The 17,487-nt window shown below is 35.7% G+C and overlaps 2 protein-coding genes across 2 annotated transcripts in view; both read right to left on the reverse strand.

The window, feature by feature from the left end:
• The window catches only part of nt5c3a (5'-nucleotidase, cytosolic IIIA), an 18,663-nt gene extending 10,593 nt beyond the window's left edge, over positions 1 to 8,070 (reverse strand). The window contains exon 1 of the mRNA XM_042489942.1: positions 7,813 to 8,070. Coding sequence (XP_042345876.1) covers positions 7,813 to 7,950 — 138 coding nt within the window. The 5' untranslated portion in view covers positions 7,951 to 8,070. The remainder of the gene's footprint in view (positions 1 to 7,812) is intronic.
• A 2,884-nt stretch (positions 8,071 to 10,954) lies between these two features.
• Positions 10,955 to 17,441, reverse strand: dctn3 (dynactin 3 (p22)). The gene is made up of 7 exons (XM_042489930.1): positions 17,282 to 17,441; positions 15,608 to 15,692; positions 14,668 to 14,754; positions 13,554 to 13,637; positions 12,193 to 12,251; positions 12,035 to 12,094; positions 10,955 to 11,440 (listed from the first exon to the last, which is right to left on the reverse strand). Exons 1-7 carry the CDS (start codon positions 17,381 to 17,383, stop codon positions 11,354 to 11,356), a joined length of 564 nt encoding a protein of 187 aa, XP_042345864.1. The 5' UTR covers positions 17,384 to 17,441; the 3' UTR covers positions 10,955 to 11,353.
• Positions 17,442 to 17,487: the final 46 nt, after the last annotated feature.

The raw sequence follows: 17,487 nt of genomic DNA on the forward strand, positions 1-17,487 counted from the left end.
ATATTTTTAAAAGAAAACTAAAAACGTATCTCTTCACTTGAGCCTTTAACTAGCTCCGACTTAACTGCTTTGCGTTCTGCTTAACACTTACGTACTGCTGCACCTCTTTAAATGTTGTATTTTCCTTAATTTTTTATGCATTTTACACACTATTTTGGCTTTATTTCTATTAATAATGTCAACGGGTTTCATTTTATTTATTGTATTTTCCATTATGAGTTATGCATTCTGTGCGTTCAATTTTTATCCTTATTTTATCTCACTTTCACTAGTATTTTCAAGTGGGTTTTATCCATGAGAAGATACGTTCTATGCTTTCTATTATTATTTTATTTTAGCATGTAGATTTTATTACGTCTTTTGGTCTTCTATGTCTTTTAATGTGAAGGACTTAAGGAATGTAATTTTTTCTGCCAAACAATTACCCTTAAATGAATGAAAACAGAAGAGCTTCTAACAGTTTAACAAATGTTTTTTAACTATAACTGAAGCTATTTTTCATAAGACTGTGTATAAAATATACAATATATATCTTTTTAAACTAACCATAATAAAGGAAAAAATTTTGATCCAGTGGTATTTTTTTCAATACCATCGATAGGCAAGTGTATAGGGTATGATCATGGTCAATTTTGGTACCACTGTATACATCGCTGCAACGCTATCAGGCACATTGATGCTGGAGCGTCTGCTGGAGCGATACTCAGTGGTGTCAGTGTTTCCTCGGGTTTGATCAGCTTTAAATCCATCAGTGTTTTTCCTGTACATCAGCATTTGATATGATTTGCACCTCGAAGCCCAGAACCTTCTGTAAACACACGACTGTGGCTTGTAAAAAAAAAAAAAATCTAATCAGATTTAAACAAACAGCTGGGTTTTACTTTGTACCTTGACCTCGTTTGTATCTATCAGCAGACGTCATGTAGTATTTCATGTAGTATTATCCTCGGCAAACTCTCGTCTGCAAACAAAACAAAAGCCAAATCTAATCTGAAACTGCTCGTTATCACACATGTCAGGTCACACATCCAGATCCTTTCAGAACACAACGATCTGTGATGGGAAAGCTGCTCTATCGCATGTTCGCAAAGCTTCACGTCTACTTTGAATAAAGTACTGTGCATGTCGCTGCAGCACACGTGCACGCACGCGCAATAAAACACACCTCTGATAAAATACCGTACTCATTCTGACAGTGCTGCAGGTACAGCTATCAAAAACCTTAATACTACTACTACTTATGTTTTTACCTTCTTCTATGCCATCATCCTTTACAAATTTATTTATATTTAATTCAAAATTCACAATTTACCCTTCAAATAATTATAGACGTACGAACAACTCATAATAACCTGATGAAGACCGGTGATACAGAAGCAGAGAATACTAACACCAACGTATCTAAGATTTCATATGTATTTATTGATTTATTCTCACTAACTTTGAAATGACATTTGTCAACTGCAAGAATAAATAAATTTAAAAAATAAAACAAGATAATAATAAGAAGAAGAAGAATAAAAAAAGAATCTCCGCATCCACAAATTGAAAACTGAATACCTACACAATTAACAAATATTCAAAAAACCGAATATTCAGGTCTAGGCCTACTATTCATATTACTGCAACTCCAGCACTTCTGATCCTAATAGGACTGATACTACGAACTTAACTGGCACTGAAGCAACTTTTACTGCTGTCGTCACTATTTTTACATATCTGTTCTTAATAAGGTCTGATACCCTTCACCAGTTTCTAGTGGCCCCAGCTACACTGCTTTGGTTGTCATGGTGACATCCATCTGTTGCGACAGATAAAGCGGCATGGCAGCACCCAGAGAAGGACAATTCAGGTGGAGTTCAGACTTCACCTTCCAGTATATTATTACTTCAAACGCCTCTAATTCATCGCTTTCTAAATCTTTTTTCTAAATTCTCTTTTTTACTGACAAAACAAATGTGTGTACTTCTGACAGAGTGACTTTAACAACATCCTGTCACCAAAAATATAATTCAACTTTTCATTCGACATAATGTGCAGTGAGTGTTTTTGGTAAAAATGAACTGGGAACCAAAATGTCAAAATGAGAATTCTGTCAGTAATTTTTTAATTTTATTTTATTTTTTAAATTTTTGCCAAATTCTTCTGTTAGCTTTCCAGGGTTTTCACATGTTTTCATGGACAATATTTTCAAACAGGTCAACGGGTTACCTGTTAGTGGCACGACACGACACCGGGATCAGTGGTTGCCAAGGAGGCTGTCTGTGCTCTCGCCCGTTTTAGAGTTTGCTGGCTATTTCCACAATATAATATCTCCTTTCTCGTAAAACTACGACTTTATCTCCTAACATTACGACTTTTCTCTCATAATATTACGACTTTATTCTCAAAGTCTCAAAAAAGTTTTTTTTTTCCCTCAATGTGGCCCTTAAACTCCACTGTAGAAGTGTCACTGAATACCACCGCTACACAATATATTTTAACAAGGCTGCTGTTTATCAGAATTTGGGCATTTGAGACTTTTTTGTCTGGCTGCTAAACAGCTTGTCAAGTCACAGAAATACCTCGTCTACTGATCACCTCTAATGACTAAAAACGTGAGGCTGATTCTCCCGACGCTTTCCTATTGTCTTTTCTGCAAATACACCTGAAAGAGAGCTGACCTGCAGCTCAAAATGCGGCTCTGTTCTGCCCTCCAGAGGACAACGGGGTGAAACACACTCCTGCAGAACAACAATCATCTTCGTGACAGCAGATTTTTGGGAGAAGCGGAGGTGTGATTGATGGGGGTGTACTTCCAGGATCCTGGTGTTTCATGTGCTGACTCACCATATTGTCTTACTGGGACACTTAAAGGAGCTGAGTCATTGCTGCTATGAGTCACAATATTTACATTTTTGTCACAAAACTGGAATTTATAACTTTGACACGATACCTGGAAAAATATCACTAGTGGGTACCATTTTCAGTACCACACAGAAAAGCTGAAATTAAGGGCATACAATTTACATTTTTTTTTAAAAGATATAGGTATAACAAGGCTGTGACATGATGATGACGACTTTTCTTCTTTGAGTTGTCAGCAGAGTAAACATTAACAATAAGTTTCTCAACTCCTTTACGGCTAAAGGTCTCATTCATACTCCAGGGTTCCCCCACATTGTCATGGAATTTCAAAACTTTTTCAAGGACCCAAAATGATTGCTTTTTTCTTGCCCAACTCCCCCAGTTTTTTTTTAAGTTTCTGGGTGTGATTTGGTGTTTTTAGAAAAATAATAAATAAATAAAAACAAGTATTTTAAAAATTTAAGAAAGCAATAAAAAACAAAGAAATATCACCCAGAAACTTAAATGAAGAAAAAAAATTGCCAAAACAGGAAAAAAAAAAAAGATTTTCTTAAACTTTAAAAAAAAAAACATGGCTTCCAAACCTGTTTCCCTGGGAAACAAAAAATTGGCCAAAGATGTAAGAAAGAAGAAAAAAATCAACATTTTTTTAGAAAAATATTTTCTTAAAAAACAGCTGGAAAATAAATACATAATGCAGCCATTTAAAGCTGCATGCCCCTTCTGTAAAGCCAAAGGTGATATTTGACATGCCTCATGGACATACGTGAAGAAAGAGACGGAACGCGGTGAGAAAAATGAAGGAATATTTACGATGAACAAACAAAACCAACCGAAACTTCGTCACACGTCGAAGCGTAATAAAGCTACTTTACGTCATCAGCTACAGAAAATAAGTTCACTGTTACGTTATTTTAATTTGATTTAATTTATTACACACAACACATTTACATGATTTTTCCAAAACTTTCAATGACTTTTTACTAGTTCCATGACTTTTCCAGGTTTTCCATGACCATGGGAACCTTCTTTATCATGGACACGATTTCTTAGTTCTGGATATTTTTACTGTTTCATTTGGAAGTGTCTGCACTTTAAAGCATGAGACAAACATGCAACAACCAGCACAAACCCGTAAACAAAGACATGCTGGTTACCAGCAGCCGGCTGTAAACAAGGAACCACAGCGGGTTTTTGGGAATGACGAAAGGAATGCACTCTGTTTTTCTGGGATGCCCAAATATTTCTGAAATGACACAGACGGGTTTGTACGAGAGTCAGAAGGAATGTCCCTGTAAAATGTCCACACGGGACAGAAATGAAAGCCTGGCGGCGTTTCTGTCGTGAGGTTTAAGACTCCCCGGGGTTCAGAGCGGATGTTTGTGCCTCTGCAGCATCATCAGAAGCAGATGGTCACAAGTTTCCAGGATGAAGGTCGGACAGCAAAACCAGCTAAATGTTTACTATCAAAGTGGCTTCTACGTCCCAAACCTCATCATCTACTTTCACTCTTTAACCAAACAACCGGAGCTGCGAAGGATCCAAATAAACACAAGGCGGCTGGCTGCCCTGCAGCTTGGTTGTCATTTTAGTCTATTTCGTTCTCACCTAAACTTTTGTTTAAAAAAACAACATAAAAAAAACATTGAAAGCTAAAAAAAAAAAACACCACATTTTTTTAAAGAAAAAAAGGATTGCCAAAACTTTCAAAAAATCCCCCCAAACAATTAAAGAAAAAAAAACTCCCCAAAAAAAAGATAAAAAGATGAAATGTTGTTTTTTTGAACGAAAAGAAGAGGAAAAGAAAACATGCCCGCAGGATTGAAAGGCACATTTTCTGTAAAAAAAAAAAACAACATTTTTTTTCCTTTTATTTATTTCTTTTCTTTTCTTTTTACAATTTTTATTGATTTTTTACAAATTTTTGGCGATCTTTTTTCTTTTCACATATCTTTTCTTTAAATTTTATTTTGTGATATTCTTAAGAAATTGGGCGAAAACCTGTGGACCCACCAAATAAATTATGCCATTTATCATAGCCAGAAACTGGAAAAACAGAAATTATCGTTGAATTTTCAGTTTTCCGACGGCCCTTGGACACATCACCCGTGAAGCTCTGGACGGCTGAAATCAGCCTCCCTTTACTTTGGATGTTAATGAAATTAAACCCGTCAGCGAGGACAGACACACACACAGACTTCGCTCTGTTGTAAACGTACAGACGTCAGCTCGCAGCTTAACTCACAGTTCAAACACAAACTGAGGCCAACTCTTTCAGAAATCTGACGCATCACAGTTCTCAGTTCCATATCTCATCTCTGACGCTCCCTTTCAGAGATCACAGAGTTCGTCCTCTCAGGTTTCTTGATAAATTTCACAACTTCTGTTTCACAAACTGGCAGTTAAAAGTTGCAGTTCTTAAATCAACAATGATGCAAACGACCAGAGGTGAAGCGGTCAAAGTTCACGGTAACGTCAAACCTGTCCGATGGACGGAAAGCTAAAGTTATTTATCAAACAGTAAGGTTTTCTGTCAAACACTATCAGTTTACTTTTTACACACAACAAACCCACTGCTGTAAAACCAGCTTCACTCCTCAGACCGCTGCCAGACGACGCCAATAAAAGCACACCTATGATGACATAATGAGAGGCAGATACCTGCCACTTAGGAGCAATAAAACCATGAACGTTTATCTGCAGAATCAGCGTCTGAATGCTGTGGAGGCAACTCTGGAAACGGATCAACTGTTTCTGGAGTAAATGATGAAAAATGGCAGCTGGATCTGAGGATTTCTCCCTGTGTTTGTGTGTGTTTGTGTGTGTGTGTGTGCAAAATATTTAAGACATGAATCATAAAGATCCCAAAATAGATACAACGCACAGCAACGCCCTGTAAAACGCCTGCCAAATTCAGAGTCTAAATATCTGATTCCTCATCATCGGTCTTTGTTGGAAATACTTCAGGGTTCTTACAGTTTAAAACAGGTTTGTTTTAAGACTTTTTCAGACTTTTTCAGTGCCACCTGAAATAAAAAAGACAAAAAATAAAAAATGAAAGACAAAAAATCATGCCACAGTCATCAACTGCCACCAATTACTTAGATTTTCAAGAATTTTGCCCAAATGTTTACATTGACATAAATTAGACTTTTTGTTGGTGTTAATGCAAGCAGCATTTCCCAATTATTTTGAGATTTTACAACGCTATTTCAGGAAAAAAGTATCATAAAATTCTACTTTCTATGTCTCAGAACTTTTAAGACTTTGGAAAGATTGATTTAAGACATTTTAATATCAATTAAGGACATGTTTTTAGATTAACTATGTCCATGCCTTTTAATACTTTTTATGGATCCGTAAACTAAAGGCCAATCCTTTTACTCTGGTCTTTTGCTTAATTCAAGTGCTGTTCTTGTTCTCGTGTCTTCAGTCAAACTGTGAGAGGTCACAGATCAGAGAATGTTCTTTACAAAACGTTCCCACAATGTTACATCAGAACAAAGGAAAAACATTTTCAAAGCAACATTCAGTAGATGTTAGTGAAACCTGAGATTACACTTTTTTAAGATGAAAATGAAAGAAAAAAACATTGTTTGATGTTTTTGCAGAATGTTACTAGAATTTAAAGAACTAAAATAAAAAAAATATTTAATTGTTTACCTATATTTTCTTTCATTTATACTGTCGATGCATATATTGTTCGTCTTGTTGGTTTATGTTTTATTATATATTCTGCAGCTGCACTCAGCACTTTTGCCCAACACAGATTTCCTTGGTGACAGTTAAGTATATCGTATTGATCTTATCTTAAAACTTGCCGCTGAAAAACGTCACTAAAACATGAAATTGGTTGCACTGTACCGTACTCAGCATGTTTTATGTACCAGAAGTGCTAGCTGGGATACCCCTTCCCCCTGTCCTCCTGCTGGTGTGCAGTTTGTGAGGAAAGTTTATTTTGTGGAGAAATTCCTGTTGGGCAGGTTAGAGTGGACTCAGTGTTCAGTCTGAGCTGCTGCAGCTTGCATAACCTGCCTGCGTCCCGTCCAACGGTCCCCAGCAGCAGCACGACGCTGTTTCCAGGTCAGAGACGGAGCTGCAGAGAGCATCACCGAGTCTGCACCAGCTGTCAAAACTCTCTGCTCTCTGACTGAGAGCCTGCTGCCTTTTCTGTTTTTGAAGAGCAATGTGATGACCTCTAAAAACAGCTGCTGATTTAGGAAACATACGCGCCTGCGCAGAGCAGCATGCAAACCCACTATACTGTCAAGGCAACAAAAATTAGACTATCCCATTTCCGGGCGTGATTTTCAGAATACAAGCGCACACGTGTTGCAATTTCCTGTAGGTGTTACATGACTCGAAATGCAACAGTCCCATAATAACCCAGACAATTTAACAGTAATATATAGAATTTCTCGTTAATGCTATTTTCTTGTAATCCACAAACAGAAATCTTTTATTTTAAGAATTGAGGACTCTTCTCAAATAAAACGATGTTAAAGAAAAATATGTTTTTTTTTTTTTTTTCTATGGCTTTCTAGATGTTACTGTCTTTTGTCTATTTTAGTTTTATAATTTTCTCTTTATTGCTTATTTTGAGGTAATTTTTTTGTGACTTTAACTAATTACTGGCTAATTTTGTCTTCTTCCCATGTTTTTCTTTTAAGCAATTCCAATTTGTTTCTATTTCTTAAAGTCATTTTCTTTTTTCCTTATTCAAATAATTATCTTTACCTTTTTTAAAATTTTTATTTTATTATTATTATTATTATTTTCACAATTTTCATGCTAATGTCTGGGACATGTTTTCTTTCTTATTAGTTAAATTCCTCTCAGCAGCTTCTGTCAACAACACGCGTTCCCTGTCTTTTATTTTGAAGGCAGCCCCCTCCGTCTTTTCCGGTGTCTTATCTTTGTGCCCGCGGTAATCTTGACGCAGCACGAGCGTGTGTTTTCACTCACCATCTCTATGATCCGCGTCTTCTTGCCCGCGCGCTTCTTCTTGGCCACGATGTACTGAGCCAAAACCACTCCGCCAAACAGGGCGCACACGCTGGCGCTGGCCGCGGCTCCGACCTTCACCACGGCCGTCCTGTCCATGAGGGGTCCGCTGATACTCCACCGACCTGCCGCCGCCCGCAGAGTCACGTCCTGCCGGTCCTGCCTCCCGTCAGCCTGCCGCTTCCTACTGGTGGAGCCCCGCCGACAAAGATCTTCAACGCAAAACAGGAGCACTCACTCTGTGCGAGTTTAATGTTTGGTCAAATAGCAAGACAGAAAATAAGGACGAAAACATTAAAAACAATAAAATATCGAAATTAATTATTTTAATGTCTTATACTTTTACAATAAAACTGACAAAAACACTGACATGGTCCATGACTTTAAGTACTTTCAGCCGTTAACGTTATTTAAATCTCATTTGTAAGCTAACGTTACGTTACTTAACAGCAACACATAAGCTAGCAAACTTGTCAGCTAACATTAAATATTTGTGAGGGTAAATTCAAATTAAACGCACCTTTTTATCTCTATTAAGAGCTCTTTTGTGTGTATTTAAAGCTTTTAAAATTAACGCAGCTCTCTGTGATTCGATGTCGTCGCTCCCTGATTTTTCAACGTAAAGTTCAAAACAAAATACTCCTGTTTATACCGGAAATACCAAAACAAAAGTCATAAACAGCAGAGATGAATCCACAAAAAATAAAATAAAAAAAAATAGGGTTGTCACACAATTATTTTTTAAAATTCCCATTAATTGCATAATTTCAATAGTTGATCATATTTTTCAATCCCATTATTTTGCATTTTAAAATAGTTATGAAGTACTCAGCCTCTTAAATAACAAATGTCTGCCTGCTATTAATATGATCAAAAAACATTAACACATGTATGCCTTAATCACATTATTATTACAGCATTATCACTGACAGCCCTAATGAAAATATAAAAGTTTGTACAACAGCGCAGATATGAACCCTCAAAGATATATAAAATTAAACTAAAAATGTTTTATTTTAAATTAAGTATAATTGTCTTGTGAATTTATTAACCCAAATTCAAAAATCAGTTAGCTTTCAACACCTCCAGTTAATTAAATATAGTGATAAATATTATAAAAGTTTGGTAACTGGCCCCTGACCTCCTGTCATTTTGAAAAAGTGGCCCAGTGCTCCTGTTCTAAAGGGACTAACATATAATTTTAACATTATCAGCAACACTGAACATAAAATGATAGAACACTTACCAAATTCAATGAAGACTCCACTCTTTACCACACTGCTTTATCCAAAGGTTTGCTTTTTCTATGGATTTTTATAGTTGTTTTTTTTAATTGCATCCTATCTGTCAGTTTCATGCTGCTGTGCTGTTTGCCTGAAACAAAAAAAAAAAACAGCCTATTCTTATGTTTCAGGATCCCCACCCCTCAAAAAACTTCATCAAAATTAGAACTAGGGATGATAACAATTAATCTACGATTGATTAATTGGCCTTTAAAAATTTAAAAGAACATGTGAAATTTAATTGATTAATTTATGGGCTATAAAATGCTGCCAAAATATATTTGCAATGAGTTATTGTGAGCTTTGGCTGAAACGAAATGTTTTAATTCAAAGTTTTAGTTGTTTTTTTTTTTTTTTTTTTTTTTACAAATAATGATTAATTGATCGTTAATTTTACAGATTAATTAGTTAACAAAAGTGCTTACAATTTGCAACCCTAATTAGAACTTAAGCACAGCATTGCTTTATCGCCAATATATTCTGTTTTGGCTCTTTTTAAACTTTGCTACAGACACATAAACACAAAATGACACAAACATGCAGCAGGAGACTGGATGTGTGACAGTGAACAGCCTCTGCTGCAGCCTGAAAAGTTCAGTTCAGTTCTGCGGAGTGAAGCATCTTCACAAGAGAGAATCTTTGTCAACTGACATCACTGTAGCTCCATTTAGAAAAATTTACCCCAACACATAAAATTAGATTTACAAACTTTGTAAAAAAAAACAACAAAAAAACCAAACAAACTACAACAATAAACTTTTCACATGATTACCTGACAATGTTTTTTTTTTTTCTGGCGTGTCAGCATTATGCTGCTGTAAATTGTTTTCAACGCACACAGACTTCCTGCAGTTTTGAGCAGTTTTACAGATTCGTGACAGAAATCTCACACACACACACACACACACACATTTGAGAAGTCAGAGAAACACATAATAACATTTATTGCATTAAAAGCAGTTCATGCTCTCTGACATACAGAACATTTTTTAAACCCGAATATTGGAACAAAAAAGAAGCTGATTTATATGTGCGAGAGGCATCGAGAGGGGAAATCTAAAGTTTGAAGTGTGTGTGTGTGAACAAGTCCTGTGACTGTCTTGCAGTTGGGGGGAGGCAGTGTTGGAACATGTTAAAAAGCATAAAAAGCTCTATTGTCTGAAAGTAAATAACAGCAGCATCTCCGAGCTGTCTGAGCCACTCGTCACGCGACGGGAGCGAGTTCCTCCACACGACTGATGAAGAGTCACATGAGACCAAGTTCCTTTATATTCTCTGGTCCTCACAGTCAGTTTAACTCTTTAATGAGTGTAACTGAGCTGATAGGGACACAGCACGGCATGCAACAAAAAATGTTTTGTTCATTTATTAAATCCTTCACAGACCTCGTAGGTCCACACATGTGCAGGTATCCTTAAAGAAAAAAATGGAATTATTTAGTCTTTCAAACCGTGGATCAACGTCACTTTTCTTGTGCTGCATTCAGACTACTTTAACAAGTTTTTAACCCTTTTGAATTCGTTCAAAGCACGGGGAAAAGGGCAAAAACCATCTTTACAAGAAATGTCTCCCAAACTGCAAGAATTTGCAGATTTAGAAAGTTATTTTTTAAAAAAGCTTGGGAAAATTTTCCAAACGCTAAACATATAATTTAATTTAATTAATTTATTTTTTTTAATTTGGAAAATTATTTTCCAGAATTATTGACATCAGTTTGTCAGGTACTTTTCTCTTATTTATTACTGATTTATTTTTTACTTTCCCTTCTTTTTTGTTTTATTTAATTTTTTGGAAATTTTCTTATACTTTTTCCTATTTCTTGCTAATTTCCTCTTAAGCTGCTAATTGCCTTCTTCCCATGTTTAAAAAAAAATCTTGAGACAATTTGCCCAGGTTTGAAAAGGTTAATATGCACTATATTTCTCTCCATCTATGCAAAAAAAGACCAGTTTTACAGGACACTTCAGCTTGTATTAAATTCCTCGATGTTTTGATTTACAACTGTGTTTTCAGTGAGATAATCTGCTTGAGTGGATAATTTCCTTAATCCAACAATATCATGAAACGAGGGAATTATCAATTTGAAAATGTTTTGATCCTTTCGTCTCACTGTTGTTGTGACTTTATGAGAACACCTGTCTGATGATGTAACGCTCCCACCGCAGTGTGGTCCTCTTCATCATCACCTTCCTCATCAGAAGTGTGTGCGCTGACAGCAGCTACTCCACAGGACGGATGCCCTTGGCCTCCTCCAGCTTCCTCAGGGTCTCGTCCCACTGGGTGAACTGCTTGGACAGCAGGAACATCTGCCAATCAGAGGTCAAAGGTCAGGGGTCAGTGGGCGGAGCTTTATCCCAGAAGCAATTATGTTATCAATCAATCGAACTTTATTTGTATGGCACTTTTCATACAAAAATAAAATAGCAAAAAGTGCTTTACATACAAACAGATAATTTAAAAAAAAAAGAATACATGAAGTAAAGGAAAACAGAAAAGACGTATATTTGGCCATTTAACCGAGAAAAACTGACTGAGATGCTAAGGACTTTGGGATTTCAAGTACCACAATTTTGTTAACTCTCTGTTTAACAAGTGTCATATTTGCTTACAAATAATATTAATGTCGACATGTCGTCATAGAAACAAAAGCCACATGGCTGATCCCAAATTTCAGGAGTTCAGAAGACAAATCTGAAAAGTTAAATTAATAAAAGCATTTATAAATTATTATGCTGTTTCTTTTATCCCCAGAGAGACAAGAGTACAAGGAAAAGATTTTTCAAAACATCAACAACAAAACATCAGCCGTTTTTGTGTGAAACACCTTGATCTGTGGTAATTTTTATTTTGCTGAAATAAAAAAAAAGAAAAGAAAAACATCTTAAGAAATAAAAGTGTACCATTTTGTTGTATTCCTCGAAAAGCTTCTTCACCTCCTGGGACTGAGCCTCGGTTTGGTCCTGCAGAAGACACAAACATGGAGGAGTCAACAGATGAAACGTGAAGAGTGACGGACACAGTGAGGCAGGTGGAGAAAAAGACAGAGCGCGGGGGTTACCTGCTCTTTGATGTGGATCTGTGACAGCCGCTGCAGCTTGGTGGCGTGTTCTGGTACATCTGTGAGCAACAGAAACACACAGCTAACACACACAGGCCCCTCCACTTATCCAGCAGCTGCACAACATCACCTCAAAAACACAACATCACTCAAAAAAAAAAGGTTGGAAATTCAAATAAACACATAAGTTGTATTTGTTTTTCTAAAACACGTCTCGAAACGCTGCCGTGATGTTTAACAGCTGACAGCGTTATCGTGGTTAAACATCACCAGATGCAACAGCAGCGGAACAGAGACTGAAACGTGCAGACACGTGGAGCTGAAAAAACAATATTTTCTTTTCTTCCAATACTTTATATCCAACCAGTAAAGGCAAAAAATACTGTTTTTGTTTTTTTTTTAAATGAGAGTTGTTTAATGCTTAGGGACTGTTAGGTGCATTTAACACACTTTTAATTTAAAATGATAGCTTTTTTGTTTTTAAGTAAACAAAAAAAAAAAACAACAACAAGCCAATATGTCCAACAAATTTCATCTACATCTATCTTTACATCGGAGCGTCTGACACTTGATGGACTGGCACTTGGACTTCACACTCAGCTACAATCACATTCAGTAATTTATTTATCATTACTTAAAGTGTGCAATAAGGTTTTAAGGTGCAATAATTCTTTATATCACTGTCTTCATCGCAGTATTTAGTGCAATATTTCTATTTTGACTGTAGCAATCCTCAGCGCAATTACTCAGATGTGCAATATTCTTCCAACTCTTGAATGTAGGCCATATTTAATGTTACACACTGTATATTTTGTATGTACTATTACTGCTATTCTTGCTTATGTGTATCTTTTTCTTCATTGTTGGAGCTTTGCACACATATTTATATGTTTTATTTTTAACTACATACTATATGATACATTGCATTGTAGCACGAGGCACAGTTTTATATTTACACACTCTCAGCACATTATCCATACTATAATTTAAACATAAACAGATTAGTACTAATCGTTTATCACTGTAATTTTTTTACATTTATGTTTTTACACACTTACATATTCAGCATGTTATACAAACTTTATTTTAAATACTTACATATGTATATACTATGATAATTGTTTACTTTTACTGTATATCTATTTCATATGTTATGTTTTTATATACTTGTGTAGGTACTTATTGCTAACAAACCACAATCAATAGGGATCAATAAAGTATTTCTGATTCTGAAACACTATTAAACAGGAAAACAGCAGTAAACTTGAGCTTCTTCCCACTTTGCTGTAAGAGAAACAATCCCAGAGCAGATGTTTCTTCCTCTTTTTGCTTTGCTTTCTGTCCTGCCAGCTGACACTCACCTCTGATGTAGGTGCTGTCCAGCAGCGGCTGCAGGGTGCTAACCTGCTCCAGCAAAGCAGCCTGGGAGAGCAGGAAGTCCTCCTCTGTGTAGACAAACACACAGCAGCATCACAGTGAGCATGAATCACGTGTGAATTTCTCTTTTAGTCTTCAACAAAGTAAATCTTTATTATTTCTGTGATAACTAAAAACAATATTGAGCTTTAAATGTATGGCCCTTAACATTAGGATTATAAATACTTCAGCCTCCAGGGTTCCCACACATTTTTATATACGAATTTTCAAAACTTTTCCATAACTTTACTATAACACTGACTCCATTTCAATGACTTTATTTAAGTATGTTGAGGGCTTATAAACATGCCCTTCACACACATTTGGAGATAAGCAAACTGCTAGCGTTTCTATTTTTACTTGCAAATGATAAATTCCTGCTGCCGACTAGCAAACAGACCAGACATGCAGGTTTTGACTTTTGCTGTTTAATATTAATATTATTAATTATTATATTATCAATCTATATTTTATTTTTATTTTTCTGATGTTTTCCACCTCTTTTTTTTTTGTAACTTAGTTCAAGAGCGATGGTATCCATGTGCTGTATAATAATTGTATTTCTATTTATATTTATAAATATATACATTTCTATATATATGTTAGGATTTAATTTTTAGCACTCTTGCATGTAAAGCACTTTGAGATGCATTTTATGTATGAAAGGTCCTGTACAAATATAGATTATTATTATTATTATCATTATTAAACAGGCACTTCACAAAATGTCAAGGCTGTGCTCTTTTTTGGGGAATAAAAAATGCCGATCCAATCCGTGGTCACGCAGCACAGAACTAGATGTTCAAAACAACATAGTTTTGTCTGATGTCGACATGTTTTGAGAATTTTATCGACATAATTAAAACGATAACCGAAACAATGTATATTCAAAACGCATTTCCAGGCCTGGAAAACAGCATTCCAAATGTCATAACTTTTCCAGTTATTTCATGACGGTGGGCACCCTGGACTTCATATACAATAAATACTAAATAAAAGAAACTCTGAGATAAAAGTGACTGCAGTTGTTAATAGATGTTATTTTTCTCTGGCTCTCACCGGCAAGGATGAACTCCAGCTTCATGGTGTCAGGTACAGTGATGTGGTCGGTGAACTGGGGGTCCAGGTACTTCAGCAGGTCCTCGACTGCACCACAACACCAACACAAGAAACACAGTCTATAATTTGGCTGCAGACAAACTCCTGCAAGCGCTGTTGTGAAAAACATGCACTTTGCAGCACTTTTAGCATCTTCTGTCAAGATTTTAACATTTTTAATGTTCACTGATCTTGTGAGTGACATTAGTTCTTTGCCTCTCCCTCTGCGTCCTTTCTATTTTTACACTCATTATCAAATAAAGAAAATTAAAGGGTAAAAAAAAAAAAATATAAGATTGTCTTCATCCTCTATAAATACTGCACTATTTATCAGTTCTATTTTGTTTTTTTTGCTGTTTACTTATTGCATTGCAGTGATGCAAATTTCTCCACTGTGCTACTTATTAAGGATTACCTTCTCTTATCTTAGCTTACAATCTGACGCACAAATAACTATCAGTGGGAAGTAGTATCGGTTGGCAATAATGTTGTTACGATACTAGAGTTTCTAAGTTTGATACAATGCTTAGAAATAAACTGATGTTCTAAACTATTTTTTAATGCCACAGGGACATTGACATTGGGGGGAAAAAATGTATTTTTTTTTTATCAAAAGATAAATATAATATGCTGTAACATGACAACAACAACTTTTCCTTTCTTGGTTGTGGGAAAAGATTAATAATAAGAGAGAGCGAGAAAGCACAACTTCTAATGTTCCATTGATCCTTCTGAAAATTATTACTAAAACTGTTTCAAATATTCAGAATAGACAGGTATCAATCTACTGACATTTTTGACAGCACAAGTTGGTAATATATAAATAATAACATAAAGAAATAAAGTCTCAACAAGCCTGTGATCCAGGCTGTCAGGGCAGATATGACAGCGTGTGACTCACTCTTCTTGTGCAGGATCTTCACTCGTTCTCTCTTGTTGGCCGTGTTGGTCAGACCTGCCTGGATCCTGGCCAAAGACTCAGCGCACTGCAGGACAAAGGACACTGTAATTCGCTGCTGCAGAGATGGCCTATTAATAAATTAGAATATGTATGCAGTGAAAAAGACATAAATACTTTCGAAATTAGTGCTAAGAGACGAGAAAAAAATGTAGAAAAACTCAAAAGGTAGAATACCTTCAAATACCAGAATGCACTGCACTTTTAAAAAAATTTGAGTAGTTTTCAAAAACATGGAAAAAAGGGCAATGAGCTCCAAAGCGGACATGTCTGACAGCTCGCTCCAACGTGGACATGTGGGATAAGTATGAGGTCAAAATGGTTTAAGGAGTAGTGCTGGGGAACCTTTAAGCTTGAGAGAAATAGTGATTTGGTGTATATCGTGATGTATATCAATATTGACTGATATGAAAAAAATATCCTGATAAGACTTTATTCCATATCACCCAACCCTAACTCTAGTCAACTTTCAAAAACACAAATACACTTCTTAAGCAGGACAACCCCTCCAGAACATGCTCCAGGAAATAAATCCACTTCAATGCCTCTTTGTGAGTTAAAAGTCTTCATCACATCATGTGACACTCTGAAGAGGAGCCCCATTCAGCAGCTTCGAAAGGACTGTATCATGTTTTTAGAAAATCAGCAATAAAATATGTGCACACAAGATTATTGCTGACTATTACTGAAGCATACACCAAAACTTCCTGTTTTCATGAACTGCTGGAAACCAGATACTTTGCAGTATCAAGCTCATTACTCAGAGACTTAAACTTGCGTTAGTAACTTGACCAGAAATGTCCCAGAAAATGCAAAAATCCATATTATTATAAAAAATGATTGATGATGACTAGATTTATTTTTCTTTTTTAAAATCTGAGTAGTTTTCAAAAACATGAAAAAAATGGGCAATGAGCAGCTCAACAAGAAATACCCCACAAATTACAAGAAATTAGCAAATTTAGGAAAATGTTTTTTAAAAAGCTTGGAGATAAAAATATCTAGAGAACTTCATTCATAATTATCATAACTCGATATTAATTTCCAGAGTAATTATAATTTTAAGTTTTTTTCCAGGTATTTTTCTTTTTTTAAAAAAATGATACTTCTTATTATATTATATTTAAGATCAGTTTCCAGAATTATTATAGTTTTAGGCAGATTTTCATGGACATTTTCATGGATTTTTTTTTTTTTTTTTTTTTTTTACAGAATTCTTGTTAATTTTGGGGTCATTTCTTGATAAATTGCTCATTTTCTTTTTTCCATAATTCTGCAGGTTATAATGGGTTAATAGACTAAAAGACACCATTATGGTCTGATTACTGACAGCTAGCTAACTAGCTAACGTCAACCAATCTTCTATTTTTTTAATTAGCCACCTTAAAGCTTAACAGCTAACCGAGTAAATAGCAAACCTAACAGATGTTTCGCTGGTGAATAAATACACTACAGTTACTGTTGTCTGATATATTTTATGATGTAACGTGTTGTTGTTCAGCTGATGTGCTTAAAGTAAAAAGGGCGTCTACCCAGTGACAGAGCTAACGTTAGCTCTGACCGGCTAACTGCTAACAGCACCCAAAAACATCAGAAAAAACATCATCGAGGACAAACCTTGACGGGTTTTCCACTTTTGTTTCTTCTCTCGCCGTATAGACGACTCTCTAGCGCCTGAAGACGCATTTCCAGGTTATCCGTCGCTATTATTTGATCCATTTTTTGGAGCTACTGCTGCTGGACACAACAAAAACCAAACAGCCTCGGTTCACAAGCAGCGTCGCGTACTGATGACGCGTTAGCAATACGTTTACATTTTTTAA

Source organism: Plectropomus leopardus, chromosome 7, assembly GCF_008729295.1.
Source record: "Plectropomus leopardus isolate mb chromosome 7, YSFRI_Pleo_2.0, whole genome shotgun sequence".
Classification (NCBI taxonomy): Eukaryota; Metazoa; Chordata; class Actinopteri; order Perciformes; family Serranidae; genus Plectropomus; species Plectropomus leopardus.